Source organism: Cynocephalus volans, chromosome 7 (genome assembly GCF_027409185.1).
Source record: "Cynocephalus volans isolate mCynVol1 chromosome 7, mCynVol1.pri, whole genome shotgun sequence".
In the NCBI taxonomy this organism is placed as follows: Eukaryota; Metazoa; Chordata; class Mammalia; order Dermoptera; family Cynocephalidae; genus Cynocephalus; species Cynocephalus volans.
Window position 1 is genome coordinate 143,784,527 of NC_084466.1, and position 27,975 is coordinate 143,812,501.

The window sequence follows — 27,975 nt, forward strand, 5'->3', positions numbered from 1 at the left end:
ATGCTTTTAAAAAGTCACTTTTTCCATAGGGAGCAGTCCCAGAGTGGGGGGATGCCACAATGGGGAGCCTGGGCATTTCTGCCGGTCAGCAGAGAAGGGGAGGCCAGTGTGACCTTCCCAGCCCGAGTTTGAATGGTCCTATGGAAAACTCCAGCGTGCAGCTCACTGCTGATTCAGTCACAGGCCTTTAGGGCCAGGCGGCCTGTGCCAGTCTTCTGTCCCCTGCTGTGCTCTGAGCATGTTGAGTTTTTATTATTACAGAGAAGAAGGAAACTCACACCCTGTCGTCGCAGGGCGGAGCCTAGTTCTGATGCAACGGGAGATGATTCCAGACGGAGACACTAGGTACCGCCTGCACTGTTTCTTCTCTCTCTTGCTCTGTGCCTTGGTATGTTAGGACTGTGGGGATGCCCTCTGTTGAAATGTTGGAACCATGCGTGAATCATCCCCAAAATATTTAGACAAAGCAGCTACGAAAGCCAGAGCTCTAGTTCCAAATGGAACAGCCCTGGGGAGATGGGAGCCCAGAGGTGTGTTTCCTTTCATGCTGATGAATGTCTGCAAACAGATAGTGCTACTGGGAATCCTATTCATGGAGACTCTTTAGAAAATAAATAGGAGTGGGTTTGCGTGCTTATATTCCCTTCCAAATATAGAAAGGCATAATTCATGTTTCCATCTGTAAGAGGGTAAAACCTGTATTTATCCACTCCAGTGATGGGGAAAATTACACTCAGAGGGTATTGTAAAAATTCATCATGCACTTTCTGAGGTTTTTCACTTCTTTGTAAAGTAGGCAGGATATTTTCTATAAAACATTATTCTATAATGTTTTCCGGTACAAGTTATGGTAAGCTCTATAAGGAGGTCTTTTTGTGTAGATAACCATCAGAGCTTGGTTGTAATTTTTTGACTCGACTTTGTTATAGGGAAAATACAGTAGTTGGCCTCGCATTGTGAAATTTGAGGTTGTAAGAAATGGCTCTCTACCTAAGAAGTTAGGATAATCTGGTTCCTTTCTGATAACCGATGCTGGCATCAGCTGTGTCTCTAGCCAAGATCTGTGCTTATCTGAATGCATCCGGGAAGTGGAAATAATGGTACTCGCTCACATTGGCAAGGAAGTACAGCATCAAGACCAACAATAACGTGCTAAGGAGGCGCCGTATTCAGACTGTAGTGTAAAGTAACTTTGCTGCATTTTAGTGCACAATTAAGTGCTCTCTATAAGTCATTCTACCAGGATGTTGTAGTCTGTTGCGATCTTACTTGTCTGGTTCTAAGCACCGTGATTTAGTGGCCAGATTTATTTTTTAAAATCTGCAGCCAGTTGTGGAACACAAGAGCTTTTAAGAGGATTTAGAACTTTTAATTCATTGGTCTGATTTATCGTGGATTTTGCACTTAGCAGCAGGCTCCAAAACAAGAATCCTGTGTTTCTTCTCAGCAAAGTAATCTTGGTGAAAGTCTTCAGAATATAAAAAGGGCCAGGATAAAGACTAGGTTTATCAGCAAAGGGAGAAAAAGGGGGAGGTGGGTGGTGGTAAGAATGATGCGATGGAATCTTGCTTTAACAGTACCCAGGCCAGTTTTAGTTGCTCTGTCTTGCTTTGCCTTTTGTCTGTACTTTGCAAGATCATTGGGACAGTGACTGTTAATTCACGTTGTAAAGCATAAGACTATAAAAATATTCATGATAATTGTTCGAGTCAACTTAGGAAATGTCTGAAGTAGTTCCACCACCGTTTGCCCTGTGCATCAGATTCGGGAGAAAGGCTCGTGTCCGCTCATCTGGACTTGAAAGAATCTCAGTGTGCTCTTTCTTCTGCTCACCCTGCTGGGGTCTGCCATGGCAGTCCTCCTATGTCCCAGCATCTTTTGCAGAAAGGTGCTATGAACCTGGGGCAACAAGAACAGCCACTTTTAGAAAATCTTGCCTCTGGGGATGATCACCAGCTGGAGAAGTTTCTAATCTGGATCTTACAAAGCTGCTTAATTCCCTTCTTATTCCCTCCCTGCTCTCACCCCTGGGAGGGCCTGCTGTGCTGAGCTGTGGACTGGTGCCCTCTTTCTGCAGTTGGCTAATTAATTAGCATGATCTCCCTGGGGCCCTTGAGGCCCTTTCTTCTGTCCAATAGCAGTTGTTTATCTGATGATCTGCTTGGCTCCTGCAGCAGATTTCCAAACAGACAGTAACTCTTTCTGAGCTGCGAGGACTGTGATTGTCCCAGAGCATACCTCCTCTGACTGTGCTGAGAGTAAATTGTTGCTCACACTAAGGCTGCTCTGAGGACTCCAAGTGGGTTGTTACAAACAATGGGGACTCTAAGGATGACATCACCTGCAGTGGCATTTCTTGGAAGCCTTTTGATGGTGGTGTTAAAGTAATTTCGGTTTAGTGTTCAGCTTAGCCATCACTGCTGAGAGATCTTCTTGCGGGTTTCACAGAGAGTCGTAACTCTCACCTATGACCCTAAATACACCCATGCTGATGCCTAGGGGTGCCTTCTAGAAGGACTAGCTCCCTGAAGCACATCACGTTCGATCTTCTAGCCAAGGGCCAAGGGGCGGAAGGACTGTGTTCACGTGGAGATGTGTTTGAGAAGGGAGAGCGAGCTGGTATTCTCTGCCTTGCATGGGAGCGTGAAAGGCCATGCAGGAACATGGAGCCAACGTCTCTGCTTTGACAGGCTCTGGAAACAGCCGTGGGACTTGAAACAAGAGCGGACAGCAATGAAAGATCAGAGCCAAGGGGTCTGTGCAGGGGGCAGACAGGCTCGTGCATGGCCCTCAGATTTCAGAGGGTCTGAGCATCTCCAGGAAAGTGCCCAGTTCTGGCCCAAGGCTCTCATTGTCCAGCTCTAAGACCTGGCCTGGGAATCTGAATTTAACAGAGGTGACTTGGTACTCAGAGTAGATCTGGGTTCTACCCCTTTCTAGTTTTGTGATTTAGCTAACTTAATCTCTCTCTATGAAATAGGGTTAATGCCTGACAGAATTGTTACAAAGATTAAATGAGATAATATAGAGAAAACATTAAGTGATCAAAAAATGGTATATATTATAGTGACTATATTTATTATTGTCATTATTATTGACAATAGGGAGGAGTAAGAAGTTTAAAAGGCTAGGAAGAGGGGTAAATCACAGTGCATAACAGAAAAGTGGGGTATCTAGGGGACGCTTTCAACAATTAAGCACACAAAAAAGTGAATCTAGTAATCTTCAGAATAGGCCAGATCTTGAAGCCTGTTTACAGCAAGCAAGCGACTTTTAACTATTAAATAGTAATTTTTAGTTTAATGTTTTGAATAACTAACTTATTTGCATGTAATAGAAAAGCGATACAGTCAAAATTCTTCCCCCACTCTTGCCTGTGTGCTGCTCCCAGACCCTATAACACAAGTAACCATTTTTAATGCTATACGATAATAACATTAGAAATAATCATGACATTTATTTACTACTTACTACGTGCCACACACTGTTCTTAGTGCTGTGTGACTATTAACTTGTTACAGGCTTTGAGGTAGATGCTATTATCTTGTCCTTTTTACAAATGAGGAAACTGAAGCACAGAGAGGTTAAGTAACTGGCCCATAATCACACAGCTATGTGGTGGAGCTGGGATTCAAACCCGGGCAGTCCAGCCCCAGGATCCATGGATTTATCCCCTGTACCATCCTTCAAGAGTTTCTTCTACAAATACAAGCAAATCTAAAAATATTGTATTTCTGTCTCAGTTGCTCTCAGAAGGTAGCATACTGTTATCGTCTGCACCTCAGCTTTCTTCCATGTTTACAACTGCTTATTAGAGATCATCCCACATCACAATGTAGAGAGCTTCTGTGTTCTTTTTTATAATGCTATGTGATTTCGACTAAAACCCCTCCCCTTATGGTCCAGCTGGGGAGTGGAGACTGAACGGGTCCTTGAAACCTGTCCTGCTGGTTATTATGGGAGTGAAGGACTAGTTGAATAAACTTTCATCTGCCAGTCAGCTCTTTTAATCGAGGTGTGTGCTATTAAGGTGCAAAATGTGGAAATGAGACAGGCAGAGGAAATAAGGGAAGACAACTTGTCTGTCCAAAAATGTTGCCAAGTACTGTTCGGTCTCACACACAAAAGAAATCGTCAGGCAATACAGTTGTCCTGTGTTTCTGCAGAATCAGCAGCTAGGGGCTGCCCTGACATAGTTCTCTCGCTGAACTCAGTTTCCTTCCTATATGTGGTCTTTGAGCCTGAGGCTGCACGGAGTGAGCGTCTCTGCAGAGGCCTTGCAGCAAGAATTGGCAAATGGAAGTGCTGGTATTTACATGCTCCCTCCTCACCTGCCTCTGCAGTGCCCTGCTGGTCTACAGGTGGGACAGCAGCTTCCTATAGGCCGATCTGCACCCTGGTTAAACTGGAGGTTGCTCAGGGCCTTTGCCTGTGATACTCCTTCAGCATGAAATGCTCTCTGTTCATTCACGAAATATTGAGTGCCAGGCGTTGTTCTAGAAGCTAGGGGAACATCAGTGAGCTAGTCCAAGTCTTGCCTTCTTAGAGTGTGTGCTCTAGCAGGAGACTGGCAATTGGTCAGGTGACGAGGTGTGATGTAGGAATTAAGGCAGGGACAGGACACAGAGAATGACGGGGGTGGGGGCGTGGGCAGGGAGTAGAAGTGGGAGCAGAGATCCGAGTGAAGTGAAGCAGGGAGACGTCGGGCTCTCGGGGCCGTGGGGAGCCTGGGCTTCCAAAGGGAAGAGTGAGAGCAGAGGCCCTGAGGCAGCCACAAGCCAGATGAGTTGGAGCTTTCCTGGAGTGGGATGAGTCAGGGGGAGAAACCCAGGGTGTCACTCGTGTGGGTCCTGTGGGCTGTGGTCAGGACCCTGGAGTTCCTTCTGGGCATGTGAGAAACCACTGACGGTTCTGAGCACAGAACTAACGGCATTGGGTTTATTGTTTTTATTTATTTAAAATCTCCCTTTGGAGAAGGGACCACAAGGGCAAGACTAGATAGATGCCTGGTCAGGAAGTGAAAGCTTGGGTTTCCTGGGGTCCTGGCCCGAGCAAGCTATGAGATGCTCAATGAACTAGGATCACGTATGTAGAGAGACTTGAAACCCAGGCACAGCCATGCAGCAGGATGTGAGCCCGTCCTGAGTCTCCTGGGTGTCGCTGTTCCCTGTGAGCCTCCACGAGCAGTCCCAGCAGGTCTGAGCCCATGTAGGACAACGCTGCACCAGGAACGGGGTCAGGCCGGCAGGGGAGATCCTGAAGGGTCTTTAGGAACCCCAGAATGGAATTCCAGGGGGAGCCTTGGCAAGGTTGTAAGTAGCAGAGTTGGGATCTGGTTGATATTTTCAAAGGAACACCCAGGCTGCAGGAATCTGGGACTCAAACATTACCCTTTCTCCTCCTCGGTTCCCACATTTCTTTTATCCATTGGTTTTGTTCTGCCCCTTTTTTGCCAGCCTGTTGTCTTGGCTCCTCTGGCCACATGGTGAAACATGCCACCAACAACTCTCATTTTAGCCACTTTGAGAGACACCTACGTTTTTATCAATTTCTGTTCTCAAATTCCCAGGGAAGAGAATCAGGTGCCCCAGGACCCATCAGTGATGGCCACAGGGTCCAAGAGTCAAGACAAGAAATCACTTTCTACCAATATAGTGGCTCTTGCCATAGTCTCGAAGGGAGAACGGGGTATAAGGTAGCCCCGGGAGAGAAAAGGTGCCCCCAAACCTCACAGCTATTAGGTGGCAGAATAATCTCTTGGACTCTCATTGTGGCAGAATATATCTATATGCAGTGAACTTTAATCCCCCCACCCCTTTTTTTCTGGTGCTTTCTCTCTGATGCCTTCTCAACAATCATTTCCTTTTATTCGTCTCTCTTCAGTTACATGCTTTAAGCTGATCACCAGGGATTTGCTTCCCCACGGTCAAGCAATGCATGGAGTGTTCCCAAGGTCAGCTCTTCTTAGGAAGATGAATTCAATAGAATTGAATTGATAATAACTCTTTAATACACATCTCTGAACTGGGAAGGCTTGGTTTAACAAAAAAGTTATTTGGGTTTGAAGGGAAATTTAATATTGACTGACTCATATCCAGAAAGAAGAAGCAGATATTAAGTTCATTTTGAAAAACAAGAGTTCAATTTAGGGGCAGGCTAGGTAAGCTATTTTGGTTAGAAGGAAAAATTAATATTGACTGATTCAAATTCAGAAAGAGGAAGCAGATATTGAGTTCATTTTGAAAAATAAGAGTTCAACTTAGGGGCAGACTAGGTACTACCCTTTTGAAATATTTACCAGGGATAAGAATCATATTTCACATTTAATTTTAAGGTACTTTTCACAACCATGTGCAGTGTTCTCTTTCAAGTGTGTATATCTTTATTCCCCCATTGTATTCTTTTTATTTTAACCCTTTAATTTTCCGAAATCTATTCTTGCAGAAACACAGTCCTTTTTTTTTTTTTCATGTAACTTATATCCAGGCCTGTTTTTCTTATAAAAGGCGCTTGCTGGTTTTGTTTTGCTCATCACTGATGATGAGCTAATGGCAGTTCAAAAAAGTCACAGCTTGTTTATTACTTGGATATTGTCACAGTGATCTGTATTGCAGAAAACAGAAGTAGAATTTCATCTCTTATACAGGGTTTTAGTGCATAAACTGTGACCTCCAGCCTACCAGTCCTAATGCTACTCTTAGGGTCTTGCAATGTTCTTAAATACGCTAAAGGATCCAGGACTCTTGCTCTGAAATACACCTGATGTGCTGAAAAAATCCTACTTCACCAATTCGGTTTTCTCCCCTTTTACCCCATTCTGGTATTTTCTGAAGGATTGAAGAGAATGCTGGATGAAGCCCATCCTGAAGCTACCTTTGTAAGGGGTAAACTGAGTCAGGGGATCTGGTTTAAGAAAGGTCACAGATTACAGATTATACTCTGACTTCCCCAAAAGCAACTGGAAGACAGGAAAGTCCTGTCCTGAATTTTAATATCAAAGACAGCATTTGTTCTTTAAACAAACAATGTAGTAGAGAAAGCAGACACCATGGGGCCAGATCACTAGGAATCACATCCCAGCCCTGAACGTGAACTTTCTTATCTGCACAAGTGCATCATGGCTGTGAGAATGGACAGTGATTTATAAAGCTCCTTGCTTATAGGTGACAGGTACTAATAAGCAATAGCTCTTATATTTGTTTTGAATTTTGTAGATTTCGAAAGTCACGCATCTTATCCCATTTGATCCTAACAGTGATAACGAGGACTATTTTTTATCAATGAGAAAATTGAAGCTCTAAGAGATTAGAGTCTTCTTGAGTCAACTGCCGACCCAGCCTGGGAGGCTGGCACTTTCAGGGAGGGTCCTGTGGAGAGACACTTGGATCACTAAGTAGACTCTCCCAGAGGGTCACCCAGCCACTGCCCTGTCAATCCTGGTACCAGGAATTCGGGATGACCTCTCTGGAGGCTAGTGACCTGTCACAGTTTGGCTTTGCCCAGAAACCCAGCACCTGCTGTCTCCATCTGGGGGTCCCCATTGCCTAGTGAGGAAGAGGAGTTTCTGAGGTCTGACTGCCTGGACTTGGACCTGCTGCGTCCACTCACACCCCCTAGCTGGTTACTTAACCACCCTCAAAGGGGGTTATGGTGACATCTGCCTCCCTCTTTGGGGTGCTGTCAAGATTCAATGAGAAATTGCAGGGGAGAATTTTAATGAGATCCAGGCCCATAGTCAGCACTGACAAATGTTAATTGTTATTATTGTTACCTGTAAAATGGACATGATTATACTCCCTCTACCTACCTCCGAGGCATCTATGGAAGACCAAAGATTTTGTGTATCTGTGAAAGACCGTGCACACGTATTTTAACATGCACGAAGGATGCTGTCAAACGGGGTCATTGACAGGGCAGCAGTAAGGAAATAAATCCTTGTCCTGCCCATGTGGTATGTCTTTGAACAGTGCGGAAACTCACCTTGCTCACACTCTATCCTCTGACAGGGTGAAGACTCCGTGGGGAGTGCCTGCTGCCACCGCAGCTGTCACCTAATGTGACAACCACACACACCCAAAAAAACCACACTTAATGTGTGCAATTGACAGGAGAGGAAGCGGACGCTCTGAGAAGGGCAGTAACTCACTGGTCAGGTCACACAGGTGGAGGGACACAGAGCTCTGTCCCACCCCAAGTCCAGCGCTCTTGTGTGCTGCCTCTCCAGGGGAAGAAGTGGAAAGAAAAACCGACATCACCCCATAAACAAGACAGAACACAGAGGGAGGGAGGCAGGTGCCCAGGGAAGGCAGGAGAGCAGATTCGGAATATTTCTCTTTTAAAAATGAAAGGGCATCATGGAAGAAATTTGACCTTATAAAAGTGGAGGAGAAAGTCATGTCCAAGTGGAAGATAGCAGCAAGCAATCTGAAGGTTAGACATAAGAGGTAATCTGTAATCTGGACAAGGTAGGAGGGGGCAAGGAGAAAGGTCACGTCCTTCAGAGATTCTGAGAACCTCCAACAGGTAAGAGTGCAGGAAATTCCTGGCCCACATTTGTCAGGTAGCAAGCTGAGTTTTCACTTTCACTTTGTTTCTTCCAGCTTTGGCTGAGAGCTGTCAGAAGAGGGTGGGGGGATTGTGCTAACAAACGCTCTAGGGCACAGGGGTCTGGAGTCCTGGCGTGCAAGTCTGAGGCCTGAGCGATGGTCCCACTTTGCCCATCACTGGCTGGGTGACCTGGCACAACCCCTGCCTCCCTGGAGACCTCAGTTTCCACATCCGTAACACGAGAGGATGAGATTCTATTCATTCATGCATGCAACAAATATTTATCAAGCATGTTATGTGCCAGGCATTGGTCTAAGCATCGGGAACACAGTGATTTTCAGAGCAGGTAACAGTCTCTTCCCTCCTGGAGCCCACATTGCGGTGGGTGACGAGCAAGGCTTCTGCCCATTCTCATCTGACATTGTCCCTCTGCCTTCTCAGCAACGCCTCAGGCTCCCACCATACTGCCCATGTGCCAGACTTTGGGCACACCGAGCCTCCAGTTGTCTGGAGATTGGAAGGGGCCTATTTTCTTTTTTAAATTGCTCTGTTCCTTTCTTCCCTTTTCACGTAAATGTTATTAAATTATAGCACCCACGTAGAAAAGTGCATATACTTATGAATTTTCATGAAAAACTGACACATGTATGTAACCAGCACCCATACCAAGAAACAAAATATGACTGACACTGAAGAAAGTCCTCATGTCCCTTCTGGTCCGTAACCCTCCCACTGTAGGGAAAACGATCTCCAGATTTCTACGATAAATGGATTTGTGGCTTATTTCCTGTTTGGGACTATTATAGATAGGACTGCAGTGAACACGTGGGTGTCTGTCTTTTGGGGACCATGTTTGTGTTACCCAGGGGAATTGCTCAGTCACAGGATATGTGTAAGTTCAGTTTTAGTAGATTCTTCCAGTTTCCCACAGTGGATGTACATTGTGGGTTCCCATCAGCAATGTGTGGTAATTCCAGGTGCTGAACACTGTTTTCTTTTCATCGTAGCCATCCTGGTGAGTGTGTCTTGGTAGTTGCAATTTTAATTTGCATTTCTCTGGCATCTAAGGAGATTTACCAGGGGACCCCATTCCTTTTAAACATGACAATTAAACAGAGCCATCTGTCCACCCCAGGTCTCTCTTCACGGAGATTGCACCTTCCTTGCACATGCTAATGGTAAAATCAAGAGGCCATTACTGTCCACACTTCTTCTGCACCCCTGACGGGCTTTTTATTTCCCCAGTAAGAAGAAAAATGGCTCAACACAATCAGCCAAGACCACCCGAGACCGAGTGCCCAGTTATCAGTATGACATGAACTTTGAGAAGGTGGGCAAGTGCATCATAATCAACAACAAGAACTTTGATCAAGGGACAGGTGGGTGTCGTGGACGTGGGTGGTCTTTCCTATTCCCTCCCGTTTTCTCCAGTTTGTCTCAGACATTCACCAGACATGTGCTGTGCCCACCTGCTGTGGCAGACAGCCCCTCCGAGGGTGGTATGTGTGTATCCAGGGGACGGGGGTGCAGCAGACCAGGAACTTTTGGTCTCAGCTCCCACCATGTGTATTAGCTGAGGTGGGACTTTAACCAAAGGGCTAAGAATCATGGAGAGCCTTGACTGGAGTTGAGTGCTACCATGAGGAGGCTCAGCCATTGCGGGCAGGCTGAAGTGCCCTCTCCTTTAAGTTCACTCCTCATTTCACTTGCTCATTTAAATTGGGACTATGGAGGGCGTTTGCGCTGGGGCTGGTGCGGGCTGCATTCAGCGCCTGGCCTGCTGGTACCTACCCACGGTATCGGCCAGGGATTACTCATCAGTGGACTTGTTGCTTGATTCCTGCAGGTATGGGCGTCCGAAATGGAACAGACAAAGATGCAGAGGCCCTTGTGAAGTGCTTCCGCAACCTGGGTTTTGAGGTGGTCGTCTATAATGACTGCTCTTGTGCCAAGATGCAAGACCTGCTTAAAAAGGGTGAGCACTTACAGAGCCTCTGTCTGTCTTCCTCCTGTGCCCGAGAGGAGCAGGGCCCAGGCTGGTGTCAAGAGGATGCCTTTCCAGGACGGAGAAACCTGAGAAGGCTTCCTCCCTCCTGGCCAGTCTGTACCTGTCCTGGGGTGGGCAGGTCTCTTCCAGGAAACTTTAATCTCTCCATAAAATGATGAAATCAGCTTAAATTCCAGCAAGAGAAACAGGTCCTGTATACACAGAACGATCGCAATTTCAAGACGATAATTCCTAGAGAGGTAGCAAGTAATCTATGTCATACTGTCCAGAGTGGAGTTTAAGTGTAAACTTTACCCTGATGGCAGATAGAGAAAATAATTTCCATTTACTTCAGAACTACTTTATTTTTTATATAGCAAGTTCACACAATTATTTTATTAAATCATTAGCAGAACCCCTGCAGTGTTGGCCAACAGAAAGTATCATGCCTGTTTTATAAATCAATTTACATCCCCTTTTTAGAGAGGATGAGGCATAGTGAAGGTTACAATTAGGAGGGGCAGAACTGAAACCAAGCTCTGGTCTTCTGACTCCAGGACACATGCATTTTCTATGACACCACACTATCTAATGGATGGATGCCACGTAGGCTACTCTGGCATTTAGGGCAAGTATATGAAAGCAATATCCTACTAATTGATTAGACAGGGACCCACAGCCAGTAGATAGCAACACAGTTCAAATCACTGCTGCTTTTCTTAGCTATGCAGAAAAATAAAAAGACCCACTTTCTCTTGTTTTTTTTTTAAAAACTAGTTGTCTTCCTGATTTCTTCAAACTTGAATCTTACAAACTGACCTTTTGTACCCTAGTAGGTCATGTGATGGAGCAGACTAGAAATCAGGAGTCCACATTCTGGGTGCAGCCCAAGTTCAAGCAGCGGGATGATGTAGGCAAAGCAACCATATCTTCCTGATTTTTTTTTGCTTTTCTGAAATGGAGATCATGGTGCCAGATCCTGCTGCTTCCCGGGGTTGGAGTGAGGATTAGCCAAGAGAAAGTTTGTGAGCGTGCTTCGAAAAGTGTACAGGCACAAGGGCTTGTCCCAATCATGGTTTCTGTTCTCATGAAAAGTGAGTCACTGCACCCAAGCCCAGAACATGTTTATTATCCTACCAAAACAGTAAAGTAGTTCTTTTTCTAAATGACTGTCTATGCAATCGATTCCAGTGAGGACAAAACTCCCATTGTCCAACTCTAGCCTAATTCATCTGATCTTCAAGTAAGCTAAGAATTCCAGCTTCCATTGCCATCATCTTACACCTCTGTTATCAAAACTAAAACAGAAGTCACCGAACAGATTGATGCCAGGTGTCTCCGTGATTCAGATGGGAGAGGCCACACTTGGGCCTTGCAGCACCAGGGTTTGAAGCAGGGCTCTAGGGCTCCAACAAGTTCTGCCACTTTGGGGTGAGGTTATGAAACCTTTTTGATATTTTACTTTTTATCAGTGACGTAAAGATAAACGAGGCCCACTGCAAGGGGTTCTTGCAGGGATTAAATAACTCGTGTAATGTACCTAGATCAGTGTTGGCACGTGGTAGATGCTCAAGAAACTCTAAATCTCATTCTTCCCCCCGTCATGGATCATAAAGTGGAAAGGATCTGTTTGTTAGCTAATTAGCTAGTTAGTTAATTAGTCAGTAGTATCACAGAACCTGAGATGAGTTTGCTTCCTCTCCTCCCTGTTCTAAGTTGAAAGCCAGTCCAGCATTTCTATTTCCTTCTATTTATTTTTTCCTTAATTTTTAAAAATTGCACTAAAATACGCGTCACATAAATTTATACTATTAGCCATTTTTAAGTGCATAGTTCAGTGGCATTAGTACATGCGCATTGTAATGTAACCATCACTACCACCCATCTCCAAAATGCGTTTTACCTTCCCTAACTGAAACTCCGTGTCTAATAGACTAACACGAACTCCCTATGTCCCCTTTCCCCCAGCCCCTGGCCACCACCATTCTACTTCCTCTCTGTGAACTTGACTACTCTGGGTACCTCATAAAAGTGGAATCATACAGTATTTGTCCTTTTGTGACTGACTTATTTCACTTAACATGTTTTCTTTAACAAATAACTTGCGTGATGCTTATTATGCAGCCCGCTTTTACAAATATGAATGCATTTAATAAGTACTATTATCACCACTTCACAGACAGGAAACCAAGGCACAAAATGTTTAAGTAACTTGCCCATTGTCACAGAACTAGCAAACAACATGGCCACGCCCCTCGGCTCCCCAGTATGTGGCTTCAGCGGCTGGTACTCAGAGTTTACTTCCTCATGAGGCAGCCCCATTCTGATTTCAGACTCTGAGAATTCTAGAATTCTCCCCCTCTCTAGTTTCTCTCCGCTTGTCGTCAATCTCGGGTGGTCAAAGTCCAGTCCTTCGTGAGGAGCCCGGTCCCCTGCTCTTCCCCACCCCCACCCTTCTGTGTCTCTAACACTTAGTGTCAGCCTCTGGGAATAATGCATCTGAGGCCTTAAGTTCTGACTTCTCATTGTTACAATTGTTTGCTTGTAGCTTCTGAAGAAGACCATACAAACTCAGCCTGCTTTGCCTGCATCTTATTAAGCCATGGAGAAGAAAATGTCATTTATGGGAAAGATGGAATGACACCAATAAAGGATTTGACAGCCTATTTTAGGGGGGACAGATGCAAAACCCTTTTAGAGAAACCCAAACTCTTCTTTATTCAGGTAATCGCTTTTCAAAGCCAATACAATTGAACGTGGGAATGAATTACAGAGTGACTGGGATGGTATCCTTTTTACAAATCAACATGCTGTTTCCAATGGGGTTTGCAAACTTGGGTTTTTTCAGTCTCTAAACGGTTGTCATATTTGCCTTGGATCACAAATTATAAAGGTTTCTTTAAGACAGTGCCACACATTTGTTTGCTTTGCTTAGTAATTTAACACAACATTCATTCGTTTATTATCCATTCATCATATGATGGCTGAACTCCCAGTGAATGTGTGCCAGGCACAGTTCTAGGCACTGGAACGCAGCAGAGAACAGCACACAAATTTCTGTTCCCAACTCCATGGAGTGATCTCTGCTTTGATATTTAGGCTTGCCGAGGGACAGAGCTCGATGATGGGATCGAGGTTGATTCGGGGCCCATCAGTGAAAGAGACGCTCATCCCCGACATAAAATCCCAGTTGAAGCCGACTTTCTCTTCGCTTATTCCACAGTTCCAGGTATCAAATTCATTGTCTGCTAACTACTAACCTTACCAGTCCATTTCACCATCAAAATGCAGGCTTGGGGGCATATTAGTTTCAATGGTAAATTACTACTAACACAGTGGCTTAAAACACACAGCTGTATTATCTTGCAGTTCTGAAGGTCGCTGTTAGAAAATGGATTGGTAGGGCTCCACTGCTTCTGGAGGCTCAGGGGAAAAAATCCATTTCCTTTCTTCTTTGCAGCACGTTAGAACCTCCTGCATTCCTTGGTTTGTGGCCCCTTCCTTCATCTTCCAAGCCAGCAACCTCACATCTCTCTCTTTCTGACCACAGTGGGAGAGGACTCCTGTGCTTAGACTGAGCCCTCCTGGGTAATCCAGGATCATCTCCCCATCTCAATTCTGTAACCTTAATCACATCTGCAAAGTCCTTTTTTGCCCTATAAGGTAATATATTCAAAGGTTCTGGGGTAAAGGCATCTCACTAGGGACCATTATTCTGTCTACCACGGGGATATATTCATTCTCTAGGAAAACTGACTTCTATTTAATATTATTACTGATAATTAAAAGAACAAACATTTCTATAGTGCTTTACAAGTTAGAGTGTTTTTCATGTCTTTTTCCTCATATCAATTTCACAGTAATTGTTTAAATAGAAAGCTTGTAATTGCTGTCCTGATTTTACAGATGAGAAAAAAATTGAGCTTGGGTGAGCTTAAGTGATGTTCCCCAGGTCAGGTAGAGATTTCAGTAGACAATAGAGCCATGGCTGAGGCCAGGATTCCTTTACATGCAACCTGTACACAGGTACCAGAAAATGCCACTAGTGAGCAAGCCTACCCATTATTAACCAAGCTGCTTGTTTGACTGAGTCTGTTCAGTGAAAGTCTTTCCTTTGTCTGGGGTACAAACCATCACTAAATTAGAATTCTCCCCACAGTAATAATAGTTTTGTCCAGTGCTTGGTGCAAAAATATTTGTTACAGTAAATAAGTAGGTGTGTTTGGAAACCATCTCTAGTAGGAGCTACAGATGGGATTTTGTGAGAATGATAACTTCACAAGTTTTAAGGATGGTATAAGATAGAACATAATTTGGTCTTCCCACTCTTGAGAGGGAGGTGGTGTAATGGGGGCTATGTCTGTGTAAACAAACCTGGTGCTAGAGTTGTAGCTGCCCTAAGCAAGGGGTGGAGGAACTAAAAAATAAAGGGTGAACTCATCTAGGGAGGCAGGTGAGAGAGGCTGTCCTAAAAAGGAGATGCTGTAACTGACTCCTGAAAATTCAAACAACAGGGCAAGAGGCTGGCTTCCCAGACAGAGTGCAAGGGGTCAAATAGCCCAGTGCATTTGGTGAAACTGAAGGCTGAATCACAGAGTGTGTCAGTCTGCTTGGGCTGCTGTAACAAAATACCATAGACTGGATGACTTACACAACAGAAATTTATTTCTTATAGTTATGGAGGCTGGGAAGTCCAAGATCAAGGTGCTGGCCAATTTGGTTTCTGGTGAGGGCTCCTTTCCCAGTTGTACATGGCCATCTTCTCTTGGTGTGCTCAAATGTGCATGAGAGAGAGAGAGAGAGAGACAGCAAGACAGCGAGAGAGCAAGCAAGAGAGCAAGCGAGAGAGCAAGCGAGAGAGCTCTCTGGAGTCTATTTGTATGAGAACATCAATCCTATTGAATCAGAGCCCCACCTCGTGACCTCATTTAACCTTATTACCTCCATAAAAGGCCCTGTGTCCAAGTACAATCACACTGGGGGTTGGGGCTTCAACATATGAATTAGGAGCAGACACAGGTCAGTACATAGCACAGATTGTGATGGGGCATGGCAAGGGTCAAACCAGGGCAGGCAGGTAAGGGGCCCTCTTGTGACAGGCCCCGTGTGCTGTGCTAAGCAGCCCTCACTTTACACTGATAAAAGGGTGCAAGGGAACTGTTTTAGGTCAGAGAAGCATATGATGAGATTTGCAGTTTCTTTTCTTTTTTAAAATTATTTATTTATTAGAAATATTTTAACATTTACTTGTACATATTTGTAGGGTACAGTATGTTGTTTCAATACATACATATACTGCACAATGATTCACTTAGGGTAGATAGCATAGTTTTGTACCCATTTGTCCACCACTTCTGCCCCCTACCCCCAACCCCTGGCCTCTGGTAACTATTATTCTACTCTCTATTTCTATGAGAGACACGTTTTTTTTAGATTCCTCACATGAGTGATATCATGAGGTATTTGTCTTTTTTTTACTTACTTCACTTAACGTGATGGTTTCCAGTTCATCCATGTTGCCACAAATGATAGGATTTTTTTTTTTGATACACGAGGAGTATTGCATTGTGTATATATACCACAGTTTTTTTATCCATTCACCCATTGATGGGCATTTAGGTTGATTCTATCTCTTGACTGTTGTGAATAGGGCTGTGATGAACATGGGAGTGCAAGTGTCTTTTTGATAGATTGATATATTTTCTTTGGGTATATACCCAGTAGTAGGGTAGCTGGGTCATAAGGTAGATCTATTTTTAGTTCACTGAGGAATCTCCATAGTGTTTTCCACAGTGGCTGTACAATTTACACTCCCACCAGCAATGTAGGAGGGTTCCCTTTTCTCTGCATCCTCACCAGCATTTGTTATTTTTCGTCTTGCTGATAACAGTCAGTCTAACTGGAGTGAGATGAAATTTCATTGTGGTTTTAATTTGCATTTCCTTGATAATTAGTGACTTTGAGCATTTTTTCATGTGCTTGTTGGTTATTTGTATGTCTTCTTTTGAGAAATATCTTTCAGGTTCTTTGCCCATTTTTTAATTGGGTTATTTAGTTTTTTGCTGTTGAATTGTTTAAGTTCCTTGTATATTCTGGATATTAGCCCTTGTCTATAGAAGCGTAGTTTGCAAACATTTTCTCTCATTCTGTAGGTTGTCTCTTAACTTTGTTGACAGTGTCCCTTGCTGTACAGAAGGTTTTTAGTTTGATGTAGTCCCATCTGTGTATTTTTGCTTTAGTTGCCTGTGCCTTTGTAGTCTCACTCAAAAAAGCACTGCCCACTCCCATTTAATATAGTGTTTCCACTGTGTTTTCTTCTACTAGTTTCATAGTTTCAGCTCTTAAATTTAGGTCTTTGATCCATTTTGAGTTGATTTTTGTATATGTGAGAGACAGGGGTCTAGTTTCAATCTTCTGCATGTGGATTTCCAGTTTTCCCAGCACCATTTGTTAAAGAAGTTGTCCTTTTCCCATTCCTGATTGTATATTTTTGTCATCTTTGTCAAAAATTGATTGGCTGTAAATGAGTGGGTTTATTTGAGGGCTCTCTATTCTATTCCATTGGTCAATTTGTCTGTTTATATGCCAGTACTGTGCTGTTTTAGTTACTATAGCTTTACAGTATATTTTGAAGTCAAGGAGTGTGATGCCTCCAACTTTGTTCATTTTGCTCAAGATTGCTTCAGGTATACGGGTTCTTTTGTAGTTCCATACAAATTTTAAAATTGTTTTTTTCTATTTCTGTGAAAAAAATTTATTAGTGTTTTCATAGAGATTGCATTGAATGTGTAGATTGCTTTGTGTAATGTGGACATTTTGATGATGTTAACTCTTCTAACCCATGAACATGGGATATCTTTCCATTTATTTGTGTCCTCTTCAGTTTTTTCCACCAATGTTTTATAGTTTCATTGTAGAGGTCTTTCACATTCTTGGTTAAATTTACTCCCAGGTTTTTGATTTTTTTTGATAGGTATTATAAATGGGATTTCTTTCTTGATTTCTTCTTTAGCTATTGTGTTATTGGCACATATAAAGACTATTGATTTTTGTTGATTTTGTATCCTGCCATTATACTGAATTCATTTATTAGTTCTAGTAATTTCTTGGTGGAGTCTTCAGGGTTTTTTATATATAGGATTATGTCATCTGCAAATAGGGATAGTTTGACTTCCTCCTTTCCAATTTGAATGCCCTTTATTGCTTCCTCTTGCCTTATTGGGAGGCTAGAACTTGTAGTACTATGTTGAATAAGAGTGGGGAAAGTGTGCATCTTTGTCTTGTTCCAGATCTTAGAGGAAAAGCCTCCAATTTTTGTCCATTTAGTATGATGTTAGCTGTGGGTTTGTTGTATGTGGGCTTTACTGTATTGAGGTACATTCCTTCTATACCTAAATTCTTGAATGTTTTATCATGAATGGGTATTGGATTTTATTAAATGCTTTTTCTGTATCTATTGAAATGATCATATGGGTTTTTTTCCCTTCATTCTGTTGATGTGATGCATCATGTTTATTGATTTGCATGTGTTGAACCATCCTTGCATCCCTGGGATGAATCCCACTTGATCATGATGAATGATCTTTTTAATGTGTTGTTTGATTCTGTTTGCTAGCATTTTGTTGAGGATATTTGCATCTGTGTTCACTAGGGATATTGGTCTGTAGTTTTCTTTTTTTGTTGTGTCTTTTCTGGTTTTGGTATGAGGGTAATGCTGGCCTCATAGAATGAGTTTGGAAGTATTTGGCATTAGTTCTTCTTAAAGCCATCTGGTCCTGGGGATTACTTTGTTGGAAGACTTTTTATTACTGCTTCTATCTCATTACTTGTTATTGATCTGTTTAGGTTTTCTAGTTCTTCATGATTCAACTTTGGTAAGTTGTATATGTCCAGGAATTTTTCCAGTTCTTCCAGGTTTTCCAGTTTATTTGCATGTAGTTGTTCATAGTAGTCTGATGGTCTTTGTATTTCTGTGATATCAGTTAGAGTGTCTCCTTTTTCATTTCCAATTTTATTCTTTGAGTCTTCACTCTTTTACTCTTCATTGATCTAGCTAAAGATTTATCAATTTTGTTTCTGTTTTTGAAAAACCAACTCTGTTTCATTGATCTTTTTATTTATACTCTAATTCATATATTTCTGCTCTGATCTTTGTTATTACTCTCCTTCTACTGATTTTGGGTTTGTTCTTGTTTTTCCAGCTCCTTGAGCTGTAACATTACGTTGTTTATTTAGAGTCTTTCTTCTTTTTCTGAGGTAGGCATTTAGTGCTATAAACTTCCCTGTTAGGACTGTTTTTGCAGTATCCCACAGGCTCTGTTAAGTTGTGTTTTCACCTTCATTTGTCTCCAGTAATTTTTTACTTTCCTTTTTGATTTCTTCTTTGACCCATTTGTTGTTTAGGAGCATATTATTTAATTTCCATGTATTTGTATGGTTTCTAGTGTCCCTTTTGTTGTTGATTTCTAGATTTATTCCATTGTGGTCAGACAAGGTAGTTGATATGATTTTGATTTTTTAAGATTTGTTGAGACTTGTTTTATGTCCCAACATATGGTATTTTCTAGAAAATGTTCCATGTGCTGCTGAGAATAATGTGTATTCTGTAGCTGTTGGGTGAAATGTTCTATAAATGTCTGTTAGGTCAGGTCAGCCTATAGTAGAGATTAATCCTGATGTTTCCCAGTTAATTTTCTGTCTGGATGATCTGTCCTTTGTTGAAAGTGGGGTGTTAAAGTCCCCAACTATTATTGAGTTGGAGGCTATTTCTCCCATTAGGTTTAATAGTAATTGCTTTATATAATTGGGTGCTTTGGAGCTGGGTGCATATATATTTAGAATTGTTACATCCTCTTGTTGAATTGATCCCTTTATTATTATATAATGACCTTCTTATCTTTTTTTACTGTCCTTGGCTTGGAGTCTATTTTATTTGATATAATTATAGCTACTCCTACTCTTTTTTGAGTTTCCATTTGTATGAAATATCTTTTTCCAACCCTTCAATTTCAGTTGATATGTTTCTTTAGCAGTTAAGTGAGTTTCTTGTAGGCAGCATATTGCTGGTTCTTGTTTTATAATCCATTCAGCCACTCTTTGTCTTTTAATTGGGTCATTTAATCCCTTTACATTTAGGGTTATTATTGATATATAGGGACTCATTACTGCCATTTGGCCAATTTTTTTTTTCTGGTTATTTTGTAGATCCTTTTTACTTTTTTCCACTCTTACTGTCTTCCTTTGTGCTTGAGTGGTTTTCTCTAGCTTTACTTGACTTCTCACTATTTCTTTTTAGTATATCTCCTGTAAGTCTTTGTGTTATGGTTACCATGAGGCTTACAAAAAATGTTATAGTTTTAACAAATTATTTTAGACTAATCACAACTTAACTTTGATATCTAAGAAAAAAGAAAAAAAAACAAAGCCAACTCTATGCTTTAGCATCAACCCCCCCCCCTCGACTTTTTGTTGTTTCAAGGTACATCTTTTAATATTGCATGTCTCTTACATAGTTGTTGTATATGTTATTGTCTTATTAGGTTTATCCTTTAGTCTTTATGCTAAGGATATAAGTGGTTTATTCACCACTCTTACAACATTGGAGTATTCTAAGGTTATCTGTGTATTTACTAATGAGTTATGTACCATCACATGTTTCCTTGCTACACTCTTTAGTGTAGTTTTTCTTCAGGTTGAAGAGCTCCCTTTAACATTTCTTGTAGGACAGGTCTAGTGTTGATGAATCCCCTTAGCCTTTGTTTCTTTTTCCTTCAGTACTCTGAATATATCATCCCTTTCTCTTCTGGACTATAGGGTTTCTACTGAGAGATCCATTGAGAGACATATTGGGGCTCTGTTGAATGTTATGTGTTTCTTCTCTATTGCGGCTTTCAATATTCTCTCTTTGTCTTAGTTTTTAATAATTTGATTATGATGTGTCTTGGGGTGTTCCTCTTTGGATTGAATTTGATTAGCACCCTCTGAGCTTCCTGTATCTGGATGCTGTCATCTTTCCCCATACTTGGGAAATTCTCAGTCATTATTTCCTTGAGTATGCTTTCTAGATTTCTTTCTTTTCCTTCCTCTTTGGGTATGCCAGTTATATGTAAGTTATTTCACTTGAGGGAATCCCATATTTGCTACATTTGTTTTATCTTTTCTTATTCTTTTTTCTCCTCTGATTGGACAATTTTGTGTGTTTTATCTTTGAGCTCACTGATTTTTTCCTCTGATGAAGTCTGTGGTTGGAGCTTTCCATAGAGTTTTTCAATTCAGATAATGTATTCTTTATTTCTAGAATTTTTTTTTTTTTTTCTAATTGACTCTACTCCTTTGTCAAGTTTCTCATTCTGCTCCTAAATTTTTTTCCAGATATCATTTAATTTTCTACGTGTGTCTTCTTGTGACTCCATGAACATCTTTAGGAGGGTCATTCTGAATTCTCTGTCAGATATTTCAGAGATCTGCTGCTCCTCTCTGTCCATTGCTTATGCTTTGTTTGTTTCCTTTGGCGGTGACATATTTCTCTATACATTGATGTCTGGGAGTGTGAGGGGACTGCTACCTTTTCTAGGTTGTATAGGTGGTTATCAGAGCTTCGTCTCTGGTCTGTGGTGGGTTAGTGGCTACTACCACCACTTAGACTCTGCACAGGAACGAATGTGTAGACTCTAGGTGTGGTTAGTTCCCGAGTGGGGAGAACTTCCTGTGGGGACCAGACCTTGAGCTTTGTGCTTTGAGCTTTGCTGCTTTGCTGCTGATTTTCTGGAGAAGGGTTTTTTTGTGGATCGGATCGTTAATCACTTTCAGGTCTGGGCTGTGTGGAAATTCCAGACAGCCGAGTCTTTCTCTAGACTCAGCTCCTGGGGCTGAGTCTTTCCTGTAGATTGTGTCCCCTGCAGCTCTATCACTCTAACTGATTTCCACTGAGACCAGCCAGCCTCGCTGTGCCCAGTGTTCCCCTAGCAGGCCAGCCTTTCTCCTGCACTGCAACCATTTCCCATGAGGCAGGCTGGGTATTCATTCCTCACAATAACTTGCTGACCTCTGAGCAGCCCCTTTCTCCAGTGGCCATGGCTTGCTCTTATGCAGGCTCAAGGGAATCCTGCCAGTGGTCTTCATGGCCTGTGGGCTGGTACGGTGTGCTCCAAAGCCCTCCTCTCCCCTGCAGACTCCAAGCAGGTTTATGCAAAGGGAGCTGCTGTGGCTTTTTATGACTTCTATACATGTGCAGCAAACACTCCTCGCCTCCTACCAGGATGGTGCTGAAGCAACATGGTGGCTCAGAAGTGCTCAGGGCTCAGAACAATAGGTATTGTCCTACACCCTCTTGCTGTGGCCTCTCATACCTTCACAAACTCTACAGGTCTGTCCTCTTCTTCCTCCAGCTCCAGAGGTCCCAGGTTGGCAGTCTGCTTTTTAATAGTCTTAAATTGGTTACTCGTGGGAGGAGCAAAGCTGGGAATCGTTCTCTTTTGCCATCTTGATGATGTCACTCTCTAAGATTTGCATTTTCAAATGGTTGCCTTGGAGATCCTGGAGGACGGGGGTTAGAGGACATGAGCCCAGAGGCAGTAATGAAATGGAAATGATAGTCTATGCCCAGCCTCACCAGATTATTTCATTGAATGAGATAATGTATGTGACCCCCTCTGCAAGTGAATGAATTGTCATGCTGCTAACGCCATTGAGCTCAAGCCTCATGCTGGTAGCTGTCAATACTTGTGCTGCAGGAAAGAATTCTAAGTGCTCCTCAGTGACTTTACACAAGAGGTTATTTCTGTTTATTGTACACACGTTCCATAACTGATGGTTACAAATGATCATGATGATGACCCAGTTCTCACCAAACTGGTGTGACCAGTTGGCAGTAGGAGGAAGAGGCACAGCTTGTCAAGTAAGCCACATACAACTTTATTTTGTCTCATGCTGTCCTTTTAAATGGGGGGATGGGAAGGGGTAGAATCTTCCCTTGAAAACTTCCTGGGTGAAAACTCCTGCAGGTCTATGGCTTTGCTCGTGCTAAGATGTTAGACACGATTGTGGTTACTTTAATTCACACACAGTCGCAGTACGTAACCAGAATGCCCAGTCTGAGATAATAACAAAAACTCCTAACCTGTCTTAGCATTAAATTTCTCCCAATTCCAGATCAGCCTGCTATAGGGCCAAGGTGCTAAGAACTTTGCTCCTTCAGCTGTCTCACCTCGTCTACCACTTGCCAGATCCCTTTTTAGATTCTCCCAGGGTCAAGATGGGAAGGATCCAGGGAAGGAGGGAGGCGATAAGGGGCAAGACATGAGTCCTGGTCGTCTGACCTCTCATGCTGTGGATGGGTCAGATGATTAAAGCCAGTGCTTTTGTGAGCTCCTGGGTTTCCTCCTTGGCCCTTGGATTTGTGTCTCTATTCCTGGTGAGGCATTTGATTCCTTCCTCAGCTCCTGGGCATCCTCCAGGGTACTTGTGCGTCCTCTTTCTGCTGAGGTCTCCTTGCCCCTTCAAGACCTTTGGACAGGACTGTTCTGAGAGCCCCCAGGTAAACTAGAGTTCCACTACCAGAGCAGCTGGAAACCCTGCCCTAACAGGAAGTGACAGGGAACTTATAGCATGCCTTTCACAGGATACTACTTTTACCTGACAGACAGCCTAATGCCTAGTTGTCTGACCTGTGACCAGGGGCTTCCTCCCCTGGGAAACTTATTTATATTGACAGACATCCTGATGGCTCTTGTCTGACCTTTGTCCCGTTTATACCTGCCTGACCATTGCACTGGCACTGAGAGCCCGACATTGTGTTTTCCCCAGTGTCCTGAGTAAAACCTGGCCTGGAGCAGCCCCTCATTCTTCAGGTAGAAGGTGCAAATTCAGTATACCACCACAACAGGAAAGACTTTTACTTACAGATCCTGGGCAGGGAGGGCGCAATGAGTCTGGAGGGCAGTCCTCCATCCCCAGGTCACACAAGGCAGGAACGAAGAGTCAGGCAGAGAGAGAGAGCAGGGCCACTAACGGTGCACATAAGGGAATAGGGTATGGGTCCCTTTAAGTTTGCAGGCAAATGTCTGAATGGTCCCTTCAAAGGAAGTGGCAGGAAAGCAGGGAGCTTGGGCTGTGTGGCACGGTGTTTTACTTCCAATGACTCGGCAGCAACTTCTGCTATGTAGTTCCATCACAAGGACCCAGGACAACCCAAGAGCCAGCTTTCTCTCCCAAAGACCATATCTGATCAATGAGAAACACATCCCATGCCCTGGCAGTGGCAGCCTTTCCAGGGCAGCAACCTCTTCTGGCTCTGCCCCTAAGACAGTTGGTCATTCAGCCACCTCTTGCCTCTAGATTTTAGTAGCAGGGTCCAGCTCTAGTTCTGTGCCCCCAACAGAAAGAACACATCTCAAAATTCTCAGATGTTCCTTCAGATCCCTTCTCTAGGCTTGGATTAGAAAGTAGCACTTATCCCAAAAATGTGGTGAGGAGTTCCAGAGTGATGGAGGGGTCCCTCAGTCTTTCCTTTGGAAATCTCCATGTGCAGTCTTGTCTCACACTCACTTAGGTATCTGATGTGTATCGTGTGGATACCTCCATCTACACTGATGCAGGAGAGTTTCCTGGCCACATTCACCAACACTGGCCCTTAATGATGTTGTCTGCTATTGGATTTCCGTGCTGGAATACCCAAAACATTTTGGAGCATCATCATGCAACCCTCCTAATCTAACATGTTTGCTCTCTGAGCACACCTGTGTAATTCTCATTAGTGTGCCTTGTATGCAAAGCAGAGTGAAATAATTTCCAAAAAGCAGGTGTGAGGGCCCCAGACACTGAAAGCCCATTCTCATCAGTAAGTGGAGCAGCTACTAGAATAGCTGATTGGATCTTCTTCTTTCTCTCCTGTTGAAGGCTATTACTCATGGAGGAGCCCAGGAAGAGGCTCTTGGTTTGTGCAGGCCCTCTGTGCCGTCCTGGATGAGCACGGGAAAGATCTAGAGATCATGCAGATCCTCACCAGGGTGAACAACCTGGTGGCCAGCCACTTTGAATCTCAGTCCGATGACCCTCTCTTCAACAAGAAGAAGCAGATCCCATGTGTGGTCTCCATGCTCACCAAAGAACTCTACTTCTGTCAGTAACCATCCCAGGGGTGCATTCAAGCTGAGAAGCTATGCATCATTCACTGATAAATCAGATTTTTTTTGTTGTTTTTTTTTACGCTCTTGAAATATCCGGGAATTCTATAGGATTTTGATTTCAGGGAAATGTATTGATTCAACAGGGAAGAAACTTTCTGGTGCTGTCTTATGTTCTCTGAATTTTCAGAGACCTTTTTTACCTTGTTATTCATGACTTTGTAATTTCCTCTTAAGATTAATTTTGTTTGTATTTTTTTCACCTAGTTATCACACTTAGTACATGCAACAAAAATGACCTCTGCAGAAGACCCTTGTCTGTGTCTACTGTAATCAATGGTGACGTTGGTAGAGTCAGAGTCATATTTGCACTTGGCAAAGAGAATCCCAGTGCTTGACAGAAAACAACCAAGGGTATTTGTTGGCCTGTATTGCAGAAAGTGGGTATTGCATGTGGTTTGAATTCTTTTTCATTGGCTTAGGGCAGATTCTCATGCAAAAATTCCCAGATAAGTTAGAGGAGAAAAAAGTTTAATGATTCTAATATATATCAGTCAGGATCCAGTCTGAAAAACAGAAACCATTCTAGGTGTTTCAGTAGAGGGAATTTAATACAGGAAATTGACTTATGTAGATGATAAAAGAGAAGCCAGATAGCTGGAAGCCACACCTTAGGCTATGAGGATAATGGGAAGAGGTGTGGTTTCCTGAGTCCAGAAGCTGGGATCATCCACAGGAGGTGGAACCATGGTGGGCACTGCTTGGTGGGAGCCAAGACCACCCAAGAACTGTGGAAAATGGAGCCATGGGAAGGATAAAGCCACTGCCTGAGACGGAGACAAGGCCTTGCCTCTCCTACTCTAGAGTCTTCCATCACCTTACCACTTTAGTCCTACCTGGAAGCCAGATGGCAAGGGTCCTAAGAAGTGTGATTTCCTGAGACGCAGAGCAGAGCAAGGGATAGTGAGGTAGGGGATGAGCAAGAAGTGGATGTAAGCCTGGCCCATAATGCGAACATAAGTAATCACATTCCCTGATGTTCAACAGTTCACCCATTCATTCATTTATTCATTGAGCTGTCAGATAATCTACAGATATATAAAACAATCTGTTTTAGCTTTACGTGTAAAATAATCTGTTATACCTTTAAAATGTATCTGGAAGTGTTTAGATTATTCCAATTTTTTGTTACCTCTAATTCTGTAAGAGGGGAAGAGTTTATGGGAAAGATTTTTGGCACTTCGTTTTCAAGGTAGTGTTACCTTTCGAATTCTTAATTAATTATTATTTTTTTTCTGCCTAGTAACTGGTTAACAAACAAATGTTCTTCTTTATTGATGAAAATGTGGTGCTTAATTCCTAACTAGCTTGGTGTACTTTTCTTTTATTTTTTATTTTTTTATTTTTTATTTTTTATTTTTTTATTTTTTGGTGTACTTTTCTTTTGAAGTTATTTGTGGCACTGGGGAAATGATAAAACAGGATAAGAACTAACCCTACTGACTTGGTCTCCACACAAAATATAATGCATAATTTCTTTTGAATCCGGAACACTAATAAAATAACTAAATAATCACTTGTGAAGCTGAGACTCTTCACATAAAGGGTTAATCATCATATAAAGCTGTTTGTAATGAGCTGCCATGTATTAATTTGACAACAAAATCAGATGGTGTAAAAGTATCTTCTTTCAAATAAAAACCTAACTTAGGGCTAGTTTATTAGACTTGTCCCTGGTTTCCTGCCATCTAAAATACACCAAATGTTGAAAATTTAAGTGGAGATCAAGAATCAACAAGCATCTACCTACTGTTCCCAGAATTCACAGTCTGTTCTTTGGAAAGTGTCAAGGAAATAAGTGTGCCTAAGTGCATTGCAATTTGAAATAAAAATCATATCCTACTCCAGTTATTTGCACTGTGAGCTTCATTAAAGGGAAAGAAATGATCTCAAATGTCAGGGTTAAACTTTTATTTTTTTTTAATTCTCTGAGCAGTTATAAGTTACAAACAATGAATATTGTCTTGTGTCCCTCAGTCCAGAGATATAAATTGCTGTTAAGAAAGAGTCTTCATTCTTGAATATTTCCATGGGCAGACACTTTTTTTATCAAGATCAGAAATCTTGTTCTAAGTTGGATATGTGTTCAGCCACACCTCCATTCTTAAACTTTCTGATCTTTTCATATTCCAAAATTCTGATGACAAGTTACTCTAAAGGAGAACTCAATCCTGGTGAATGTACATTCCTCATTCTCAATGTTAGCTGAACCCGAGTTCCCCTGCAGAAGGGAACAGAGCACTGCTCTGTCATAAGGGAGACAGTGCTGCCTGTGGCTTCCTCACTGGCATTATGGGCTCTAATCTGGGTTTCTGTTTGTTTTTTTCCTCAAGGTGCTACTAGCCTACTTAAAATGTTAGCTATTAATTATCCTGATTTGATCATCATACATTGTATACAGGTATTGATATTCAACGGTACCCCACAAATATGTACAATCAATTACATTTTAATAAAAAAAGTGTTAGATATTAACACATTCACAGACAGCTTTAGGCTCTGCCCTGAGCTTTTTCTCTGAGCAAATTTCCATAACCCATCCTAAGCCTCATTATGTTTATGAATTGCTCAGAATAGGCCTCAAAGTGCTGGGGTTTATTGTATGCACATGATTTAAAACCTCCAGGAAACCAAACCATGTTTGGGAGAAAGAAAATGACATTCCCAGAAAGGTCATAGACACTAGTTGACAAATCCTTTATTTTGTCCAGTCTTGCAGTGCATCACCTGGAATCTTTTGTTACCAGCTACTCCGGTGACCAAGGATTGCCTTTTGACTTCCTGGGAGCACACCTTTCTAGCTTTTCATCTTCCAGGCCCTTTTCCAGAAAACATCTGGCCTGATGAGAAGCTGTGGTGGTCACCAGTTGATAGCAGCAGTTCATCTGTGTTAGTAGGCCAGGGGACAGATAGCGGTAGCCTAGGGATCAGTCATTTCGGGAGGAATGTGATCCTTATGCGTTCTTCAGATATATTCAGATGAAAAGGTTCTTTTATGCTATTCACCTTCTCAACGTTTTAGTATCTTTCACCCCAAGTATCTGTGCATGGACTGGCAGCATCAGCATCCCCTGGGAGCGGGTCAGAAATGCAGACTCTCAGGCCCCACCCCGGATCTGCTAAACTAGAATCTGCATTTTAACCAGATCCCAGGTGATCCATATGCTCAATACCGTTTGAGAAGCTTTCTTTTGAGAGCAAGAGACACATTTTTATACATTTTTGTTTCCCTTCTGCACTGCACACAGAGCTGATAGC

The 27,975-nt window shown here is 42.6% G+C and overlaps 1 protein-coding gene across 2 annotated transcripts in view; it reads left to right on the forward strand.

The window, feature by feature from the left end:
- Window positions 1-26,503, forward strand: part of CASP7 (caspase 7) — a 45,229-nt gene extending 18,726 nt beyond the window's left edge. For both annotated transcript variants that reach the window (XM_063102713.1, XM_063102714.1), the window contains exons 3-7: window positions 9,793-9,926; window positions 10,394-10,522; window positions 13,083-13,258; window positions 13,634-13,763; window positions 24,431-26,503. In XM_063102713.1, the coding sequence (XP_062958783.1) occupies window positions 9,793-9,926; window positions 10,394-10,522; window positions 13,083-13,258; window positions 13,634-13,763; window positions 24,431-24,660 (799 nt within the window). In that variant the 3' untranslated portion in view covers window positions 24,661-26,503. The remainder of the gene's footprint in view (window positions 1-9,792; window positions 9,927-10,393; window positions 10,523-13,082; window positions 13,259-13,633; window positions 13,764-24,430) is intronic.
- Window positions 26,504-27,975: the final 1,472 nt, after the last annotated feature.